Genomic DNA, 10,750 nt, shown 5'->3' with positions numbered 1-10,750 from the left:
ATCAGTGATTCACCTCCAAGAGTAACGTTTCCCCAAACTTGTTCGGTTTCTGCCCTAGCACGACACAGTGGATTCAAATAATCAAAGCTTGACGAAGAGTTGGTTATTTTTAATCAGCTGTGTAGAGCAGAAACTAAAACGTGCACCCAGAGGGGCCCCAGCACCGAGTTTGTGAAACTCTGCTCTAGAGCAGTACTCAGGGGGAGAGGCATAGATTCTCACCCTGATGACCAGATTATATCAAACCTGCACTGTGGAAACACCACATTATTCCTGCACAGCTAAACATTTTGCATTCTTTATACGTTCATTAGTCCCGGGTACAATGTTGCTGGAACACAGTGCTGTTTTTCTGATTTATATTTTTTTTATAGCTTATTTGCCGTTAGTGTAACGGTCTCCTTCCTCCTCTGACAAGGAGTAGTAGGAAGGATCGGAGGACCAATGCTCAGCGTGGTAAGTGTTCATGATACCTTTAATAGAACAGACAGACGGGCGACTCCGGCAGCTCAGGACAGACGGGAGACTCCGGCAGCTCAGGACAGACGGGAGGCTCCGGCAGCTCAGGACAGACGGGAGACTCTGACAGCGCTGAGCAGGCGGGATCACCTGTAGGGAGGAGACGGAGAGACAGCCTGGTGCGGGGGGCTGCTACCGGAGGCCTGGTGCGTGGAGGAGGCACCAGATAGACCGGACCGTGGAGGCGCACTAGAGGTCTCGAGCACCGAGCCTGCCCAACCCTACCTGGCTGGATACTCCCCGTAGCCAGGCCAGTGCGGCGAGGTGGAATAGACCCCACTGGGCTGTGCTGGCGAACCGGGAACACCATGCGTAGGGCTGGTGCCATGACCCTGGCCCCAGGAGACGCACTGGAGACCAGATGCGCTGACCCGGCTTCATGGCACCTGGCTTGATGCCCACTCTAGCCCGGCAGATACGAGGCGCTGCGCTGTAACGCACCGGGCTATGCCTGCACACCGGGGACACCGTGCGCCTCACAGCATAACACGGTGCCTGCCCGGTCCACCTCTCTCCACCTTAAGCACGGGGAGTTGTGGTGCAGGTCTCCTACCTGACTTAGCCACACTCCCTGTGTGCCCCCCCCAAATACATTTTTGGGGCTGCCTCTCGTCCCAGCCGCGCTGCCGTGCTGCCTCCTCATATCGCCGCCTCTCAGCTTTCGCTGCCTCCAGCTCTGCCTTGGGGCGGCGATATTCCCCAGCCTGTGCCTAGGGTCCCTTGCCGTCCAGAATCTCCTCCCATGTCCATGAGTCCAGAGATTTCTGCTGCTGCCCATTACCATGCTGCTTGGTCCTTGGTTGGTGGGTGATTCTGTAACGGTCTTCTTCCTCATCTGACGTGGAGTAGTAGGAAGGATCGGAGGACCAATGTGCAGCGTTCTAAGTGTTCATGATACTTTTAGTAGAACACAGAAAAATACAAAATATCAATGTGAAATAACAAAAACCCAAACAGTTCCGTGTGGAACACACAGACACAGAAAATAATCACCCACAAAACAAGGGTGAATACAGGCTGCCTAAGTATTGTTTTCAATCAGGGACAACGATTGACAGCTGCCTCTGATTGAGAACCATACCAGACCAAACACAGAAATACCAACTCATAGAAAAACATAGACAACCCACCCAACTCACGCCCTGACCATACTAAAACAAAGACATAACAAAAGAACTTAAGGTCAGAACGTGACAGTTAGTCATCACCTCTACATAAAATAATTTTCACTGGGTGTGTGCCAGCTCATGTTTTCTATTCAGCTTAACTGTCCACTACCATGACATAATTACTGAATTTTCACATTTCTAGACAATGAACCTGTCCAAATGTTATTAATGGTGTGAGACTGATAACCTGACAACACATTCCTAAGCAAATGAGTTGTGCTTCCTTGGTTATTTCTCAGTTTCCCGCAAAAGAAAACATGGGATCAAATATTCTCAAGTTGTGTTAAAACTCTTGTGTTTTATTAAGGCTGCCCTTAATATCTTGTGTGGGCAGAGGCACAAGAGAAAGATAAATGCGTTGCCTATGGTCACAGCCAGTCAAAAAGACAGCAGAAACCGTTCAGGCGATGTCCGACCAAGTCATTTAAAACGGTTTAGGGAGTGTGGCTCAATAAAACACGTTAAATGAAATCATCTGTGGAATATCATCTTCCTGAAAGAGTCCAGTTTGTCCATGTCACCTTTTCATCAGAAATATATGCAAGGGACTGGCCCTCCTCTTCCAGCTCTATTTGAACCATCTGCCTTACAGTTCTATATCCCATACATCTATTCTATATTATAAACTGGGTGGGTCGAGCCCTGAATGCTGATTGGCTGACAGCCATGCTATATCAGACTGTATACCATGGGTATGACATAACTTTTATTTTTACTGCTCTAATTACGCTGGTAACTAGTTTATAATAGCAATAAGGCACCTCGGGGGTTTGTGATATATGTCCAATATTCCCATGGCTATGGGCTGTTTCCTAGCACGTTGCGTCATGCCCAAGAACAGCACTTAGCCATGGTATATTGGCTATATATCACACCCCCTTGGGCCTTATTGCTTAAGTAACCCATAATACAAAAAAAGTTACATACAGGAGACTGAGTTGAAGAAACTGTAGAAGGCAATTCAAGTTTGCTGTTTCCATTTCCCCTTATACAATTTGTTAAACAGTTTATGTCCATCACTTTCTTGCACAGGAGGTTGGTGGCACCTTAATTGGGCGTGGACGGGCTCGTGGTAATGGCTGGTGCAGAATAGGTGGAATGGTATCAAATACAGGTTTGATGCCATTCCATTAGCTCCTCTCCGGCCATTATTATGAACTGTCCTCCCGTCAGCAGCCTCCACTGCCTTGTTGGCGAAATTGTTGCCCATGACATATATGGCTCATTATGACATCATCTTTCCCTCAGACTGTTCCATGTCCCGTTATGTCTATGGGGTTGTAGTACTGGGTTGTACACGAGTTCAACCCCGTTTCAACTTTGCCCCTGCTCCCCTTTCAGTTTAATGACTTAAGTATGGCACAATGACAAAGTTGCAGCCAGTTCATATTCTTAATCTGTTAAGATGATGCAGGTGTTACAGAATCATGTGACAAAGCAGGTCATTCTTTAGAGCACGCTCTGCACAGGTTGTCCTTGATCCTGTTTGTGTGTCTTTGTGGTGCCCTGCTACACTTGCCACTTTCACCTTTTGATCCCTCAGTTCACAGCTGTCGCACGTTTAATCTGGAGACAGGTCTGCCATCCAAAAGGCTTACACCTAATGACAATGGGACTTGATGCCCGTTTGCGTGCCTCAGTCCTGGCCCAGGGACGCTGTGCTATGCTATCTAGCCACAGGGATCTGGCAAGTGGACACCTCTTGCTGAGCGGTGCTGGGCACATCGATGTTAGGATCATCATCCACCTGGTAGCACTTGCCTAGGTTCTTGATGATTTTGAAGTTAGAGCGGGCCGTCTGGGCAATGCTGTTCTCCAGGAGCCAGCCGTCAGATTCCAGGTCGGGGTCACCCTGCCGTAAAGGTTCTCCATAGCTGTCTGGAGATACCGCACGCCCGTCAGCACCCATAGCTGTTGGGAGAGAAAAGGGATTAGATGTCACTCTACCTTGATACTACCTTGTAGCGCTACACTACCAGAGAGACAGAAAGAAACGATCAGCCACTTGGAGGTAAATGGAAGTTGAATTACACCGTAGATATCTCTTTGACCACAGACTTCTCCCATGGCCCCAGTGAGGGTACTGTTCCTGTGCTTCTCGGAGGCCATATTGTCTTTCGTGGATGTCCCCTTCTAAAGGTGTTCAGCCACTGGACAAATTGGTCTTTTGGGAGAGTGGCACCTCCCTGGAGACTGGGTAAAACCAATTGTCAGGGCCAACCTCCTCTGTCGTAGTTTGTTCACTGGACTGGAATGTCTGTCTGTCCCCCTGAAGCTTTGTCTGTTCCTGTCATGATTATGTGCAGGAACTAGGTGCATCCCATCTCCACACCCACAGTTGTCATAAAACCAATATGGCATATGATGACAGCAATCACCTCATTCTTGACATTCTCCTCAAACTACCTGTGATGAGGCAGCCTTGGACCGGTCTCATCGACATTTTAAAAAGGTCTTTAAAAACGTATATTTCATGAAGTTAATATTATCTAAAATGCTAAAGAATATACATGTGTGGTTTACATAAAGTGCACTAGTCCATTCCATAGCATAGCTATCCACCAGTTTAGGTGTGCCTGACCTTCATGTTTGCTACCGAGTTGATTGCTCAGGTTTAAGCCATGTGTGGGGAGTTAGATAATTAGCCCGTAGTTCACCCATGTGCCAAGTCTCCCTGAGTAGTAGTTCTAATCATATTTTATTTGATTTAGCTCTGTCTTTTAAACTAAAGTGTACTTAACTAAATATGGTAATTTAAACTAATGAATGCAGTTAATTAACGTACATCATGTTTTCTATTAACAAAGTAAAGTTCAACTAATTAAATGTACATTCTCATTAGTTAATTGTTATGGCTGAGGTTTTGGCCTAAGTTATACATTCTGTCATTTTCTCTCAAATTGAGGTTGAATACCATTTTACAATGTGCTCCATATCAGTTTGTTTGTTGTGACCTGTGTGTACAGACAGTTGATTTTAGCTGTCCTGGTAGACTCCCTTTATTCCCAGTAAGGGGGAGAGTTAAACTCTGTTTAGAGTTGGAAAAGGGGTAATCCCTAATTATACTGTGCAGCATTTAGGCCCTAGTCCTAGCTGCAGTAGGAACCCTATTGCGGGGCTGAGCTTAAGACTCACCTTCATCATCATCTTTTCAGATTTTGTTAGTATCCTGAATTTCACTGCGATGGACCGTACTGTTTTCAACCCAAGCCATGTTTCCCGAAAATCCTTCATTTGCGATAAATCAGGTACTCTTTTTCTACAACTATGGGTCCTCCTCATCCCTACCTACTACTTCCCTTGGCTACTCTGGGTTCTATTCAACACTACCCCATAGTTATTAATATTACCACCATCACGTACCATGTCATGTCCAACTTAATAGTGACTGTAGTGACAGTAGTGACTTATTCAAAGTACAGGTTAAGAATGGAGCTTTGTTAATGTAAAGCCAACCTCAAACAACCAGATGATGAGCACAATAAAGCCGATGGACTGCATGATGTTGGTGTAATGATCCAGCAGGACCTGGCGGCAGCCCCTCGTCCACAGGTTGCGCTCCTCCGTCTTCCAGTCATAGTTGTAGTGGGCGGAGTTGTTGGTGACCTGTGTCTGGATGCAGGGTCGTGGAGAGAATGTGTTACAGCAGCTAAAAGGCACTCCGTCCATCAGGTACTTTCCCTCCACATTACTCCTCAGACGGCTGCAGGAGAGAGAGTGAGATCTTTTAAGCCATTGTGCTTAGTTGTATTTTGGCATAAATCTGTCTTGCTACAGAATCAAAGCACAGACATAGACCTATGACTTTACCGATGACAAATGTTTGACTTTTTCTCATCCATTTTACCCCAACTTCTACATCATGAAGGAATAGATTAAGAAAACTGTCCATCTTACAGTGCCCCTTCCCAAACCAGACAGCTAATGCATGCTAGCTGTTAGCAATGGCTCCAGAAACTACCTTCAACTCATTTAAAACTGCACACAGAGCCATACAAATGGTATCCATGAGTTCATCTGAATCTGGGTAAGTAGAAAAAAGGGCTTCATTGCCAAAATGACAATTATCCATTTAAGGTTAGGTTAACTTAAGCATTTACTCAGGAGGTACACATTAGATAGATTAGCCATATGGAAAAGGTAGATCAATTTAATACTGGACTTCCATCACTATTGACATTTTTTACCTGGGCTTTGAATCTGTTTGTATAAGTCACTTTGATACAGTAAAAAAACAAACACAAAAAACAAGACCAAATATTGAAAGATAAATTATTCAACTTGCCGCGTATCGTAATTTCCTGTCACAGTGAACTCTTGACTCCTACTGGATAAGCCTCTCTCGTAACCTTTGACCTCACCTTTTTCAGTCGATACAGTGTTGCTGCTTAACAGTTTGACTGGGCAGCTTTAATGAGGACTGGTGTTGGCAGCTCGTAGCATCTGCTTCCAGTATTGTTATGTGCTGGTATGTATTTAGTATGTATGTATTTTGTCACAGTCTTGAAAGGCACATTTTGTTGGGGTTATTCACAGGTTCAATTGGATTGATCAAGTACCTTCAACTCTGGCCCTCTTAGCTGGGTAGACTATGGCCCTGTCAGTTGGCTAGACTGTGGCCCTAATGGCTGGGTAGACTCTAGCACTGATGGCTGGGTAGAGGGGCCAGACAGGACCAGAGCTGGGTAGAGGGGCCAGAGAGGACCAGAGCTGAGTAGAGCGCCCAGACAGGACCAGAGCTGGGTAGAGGGGCCAGACAGGACCAAAGCTGGTTAGAGGGTGGTGTGGGTGGGTACTGTACTGTACTCCTTTGTACTTACTCTGTTACTTCACTGCGGGTCATGTCCAACCAGCGGTTGTTGATCCATTGGACATGGAACCAGTCGCGGAAGCCGGCGTTTCCGCAACACTGGAATTGGATTTGCAGCAAATCCACTGTGCGCTTGAGATAACATCGTCCCGGCGTGCCTGTGTCCTTGTAGTAGAGCATGGCGTTACGCAATCCCAGAAATAGTGACTCCTCCAGTTCGTTCCTCATGCTGTAGCACATGAGCGCACCCACCAGGATGCAGAAGGTAAAGAGGAAGGTGCACACGATGTACGGTAGCATCAGCAACTTCCATCGCAGGAACTTGGTGGTGTCAACGCAATCGTAGCAGATCTTGCCGCCCAGGAAGTTGATGACACAGGCCACCAGGCCCGTGGCGATGAGCATGTTGGGCACTGAGTGGACATCAGCGGACATCAGCTCCTTCCGTTTCTGGATCTCCACCTTCAGGAAGAGGCCCAGGCTGAAGAGGATGATGCCCGTTAACACAGAGATCCAGTTGAGGACCCACAACACCAGGGCTAGCTTGCCCCGAGTGGTCTTGGTGAACGTCACCTTTAAGACCGCCATTTTGTCTACGTATCCTGTCAAAGTCTGTCCTTCTCATCCAGAAGAGACAAATAGGTCCAGTGGTACAGTGGTGTGGAGGACAGAAGGAAGAGGTGAATCTTAGAAAGGGTAAGGGCTGTGGACCAATGGGGAAGAGGGATGGATGGGGGATGTTGAAAGGTGCCAAGCTATTTTCTGGAGGACCTCATAAGCAGCTTAGCTGAGGTATTTCTGTACTTTTGGCCGGTGGCCTTAGCCACGAAAGACAGCACGTCCTGAGAGCAAAAAAACCCACAAAAAACAACAGCAATTATGTTTCACATCACCATCATTTCACTAACAGACCTAATAACATTAATATGGAATCCAATACTAAATATGATTGAAAGGAACACTTCTGTTCAAGTTTGGTAATAGCTTTTCACCTTTTGACCCCATACTACTTTGACCCCATTGTTATTGGAGAAGCAATAAATTATATTTGAATACTTTGGAAATGTAGTAGAACTAAACAAAGGGATTGTGACGCGATGGTTATGCATTATAATCACTGTGCTGTTGTAGTAACTAGTGCTAGTGCTGTGGGAGGCTTTAGTTTTACTTATTCAATAAGACCAATGACAAATCCCTGGGGAAAATAGAAGCAAGTTATAACAACTTCATAACCCATACAACCCCAGCAACAATATCTACGCACAACATCTACAGTTACCAAGTCAACAAACACATTTACTTAGGCCTTTACCTGTAGCTCTATATCTGCAGCATTCACATTGTCAACCGGAGGCTTTGGGACCATCTTTCTGTATTTCGGTGCCTTCGATATTCCCTTTTGCCAAATGTCATCCTCAGAGAAGGTAAGGAGGTCAATCTCGACATGGATGAGTAAGATGGAGTTCGAGGCTGAAGAGAAGAAGAGTGGCATACATTTCCCTACCCTGACATCTCCTAGCCACAACTGTTAATCCCCTTAACATTAGTTTACCCCGTAATCTTAACAGTCCCCACTTCCAACCACCTGGACCAATCAACATGCGTGCAGCACTTGGTGGCGTTTTTCTTCTCCTGTTCCTGCCCTCTTAAGTGTTTGTGTTTATGGGGGATACTTATCCCATGCAAAGCAAAAACCCTTCTTACTTATCCACCATTGACCATGGTCAAACCTTTTCAATGACTCACCCCTAATCATTTTAGCCAGTGTAGCATTTTGAAATGGCTTTTTGATGTCCCACCAATGTCTTATGTTTTATTTTGTTTAAATTTTTTCACCTTTATTTAACCAGGTAGGCTAGTTGAGAACAAGTTCTAATTTACAACTGCGACCTGGCCAAGCAGTTCGACACATACAACAACACAGAGTTTACACATGGAATGAACAAACATACAGTCAATAATACAGTAGAAAAAAAGAAACAAGTATATATACAGTGTGTGCAAATGAGGTAAGATAAGGGAGGTAAGGCAATAAAATAGGCCATAGTGGCGAGGTAATTATGATATAGCAATTAAACAAATCAAATCAAATTTTATTTGTCACATACACATGGTTAGCAGATGTTAATGCGAGTGTAGCGAAATGCTTGTGCTTCTAGCTCCGACAATGCAGTAATAACCAACAAGTAATCTAACTAACAATTCCTAATCTACTGTCTTATACACAGTGTAAGGGGATAAAGAATATGTACATAAGGATATATGAATGAGTGATGATACAGAGCAGCATAGGCAAGATACAGTAGATGGTATTGAGTACAGTATATACATGTGAGATGAGTATGTAAACAAAGTGGCATAGTTAAAGTGGCTAGTGATACATGTATTACATAAGGATGCAATCGATGATATAGAGTACAGTATATACGTATGCATATGAGATGAATAATGTAGGGTAAGTAACATTATATAAGGTAGCATTGTTTAAAGTGGCTAGTGATATATTTACAACATTTCCCATCAATTCCCATTATTAAAGTGGCTGGAGTTGAGTCAGTGTCAGTGTGTAAGCAGCAGCCACTCAATGTTAGTGGTGGCTGTTTGGCCTTGAGATAGAAGCTGTTTTTCAGTCTCTCGGTCCCAGCTTTGATGCACCTGTACTGACCTCGCCTTCTGGATGATAGCGGGGTGAACAGGCAGTGGCTCGGGTGGTAGATGTCCTTGATGATCTTTATGGCCTTCCTGTAACATCGGGTGGTGTAGGTGTCCTGGAGGGCAGGTAGTTTGCCCCCGATGATGCGTTGTGCAGACCTCACTACCCTCTGGAGAGCCTTACGGTTGAGGGCGGAGCAGTTGCCGTACCAGGCGGTGATACAGCCCGCCAGGATGCTCTCGATTGTGCCTCTGTAGAAGTTTGTGAGTGCTTTTGGTGACAAGCCGAATTTCTTCAGCCTCCTGAGGTTGAAGAGGCGCTGCTGCGCCTTCTTCACGATGCTGTCTGTGTGAGTGGACCAATTCAGTTTGTCTGTGATGTGTATGTCGAGGAACTTAAAACTTGCTACTCTCTCCACTACTGTTCCATCGATGTGGATAGGGGGTGTTCCCTCTGCTGTTTCCTGAAGTCCACAATCATCTCCTTAGTTTTGTTGACGTTGAGTGTGAGGTTATTTTCCTGACACCACACTCCGAGGGCCCTCACCTCCTCCCTGTAGGCCGTCTCGTCATTGTTGGTAATCAAGCCTACCACTGTTGTGTCGTCCGCAAACTTGATGATTGAGTTGGAGGCGTGCGTGGCCACGCAGTCGTGGGTAAACAGGGAGTACAGGAGAGGGCTCAGAACGCACCCTTGTGGGGCCCCAGTGTTGAGGATCAGCGGGGAGGAGATGTTGTTACCTACCCTCACCACCTGGGGGCGGCCCGTCAGGAAGTCCAGTACCCAGTTGCACAGGGCGGGGTCGAGACCCAGGGTCTCGAGCTTGATGACGAGCTTGGAGGGTATTATGGTGTTGAATGCCGAGCTGTAGTCGATGAACAGCATTCTCACATAGGTATTCCTCTTGTCCAGATGGGTTAGGGCAGTGTGCAGTGTGGTTGAGATTGCATCGTCTGTGGACCTATTTGAGCGGTAAGCAAATTGGAGTGGGTCTAGGGAGTCAGGTAGGGTGGAGGTGATATGGTCCTTGACTAGTCTCTCAAAGCACTTCATGATGACAGAAGTGAGTGCTACGGGGCGGTAGTCGTTTAGCTCAGTTACCTTAGCTTTCTTGGGAACAGGAACGATGGTGGCCCTCTTGAAGCATGTGGGAACAGCAGACTGGTATAGGGATTGATTGAATATGTCCGTAAACACACCAGCCAGCTGGTCTGCGCATGCTCTGAGGGCGCGGCTGGGGATGCCGTCTGGGCCTGCAGCCTTGCGAGGGTTAACACGTTTAAATGTTTTACTCATCTCGGCTGCAGTGAAGGAGAGACCGCATTTTTCTGTTGCAGGCAGTATCCGTGGCACTGTATTGTCCTCAAAGCGGGCAAAAAAGTTATTTAGTATGCCTGGGAGCAAGACATCCTGGTCCGTGACTGGGCTGGATTTCTTCCTGTAGTCCGTAATTGACTGTAGACCCTGCCACATGCCTCTTGTGTCTGAGCCGTTGAATTGGGATTCTACTTTGTCTCTGTACTGACGCTTAGCTTGTTTGATAGCCTTACGGAGGGAATAGCTGCATTGTTTGTATTCAGTCATGTTACCAGACACCTT

General features: G+C 46.1%; 1 protein-coding gene across 1 annotated transcript; it reads right to left on the bottom strand.

The window, feature by feature from the left end:
- Window positions 1-3,354: 3,354 nt before the first annotated feature.
- Window positions 3,355-7,086, bottom strand: prph2lb (peripherin 2-like b). The gene is given in 4 exon segments (XM_064924665.1): window positions 3,355-3,551; window positions 3,554-3,599; window positions 5,145-5,391; window positions 6,509-7,086. Coding segments are annotated over 4 exon segments (1,068 nt in total).
- Between the last annotated feature and the right edge of the window lie 3,664 nt (window positions 7,087-10,750).

The sequence above is a fragment of the Oncorhynchus masou genome, chromosome 19, assembly GCF_036934945.1.
Source record: "Oncorhynchus masou masou isolate Uvic2021 chromosome 19, UVic_Omas_1.1, whole genome shotgun sequence".
Taxonomy (NCBI): Eukaryota; Metazoa; Chordata; class Actinopteri; order Salmoniformes; family Salmonidae; genus Oncorhynchus; species Oncorhynchus masou.
The sequence above is the reverse complement of the archived record's forward strand: the minus strand, read 5'-3'. Positions and strand labels throughout refer to the sequence as shown.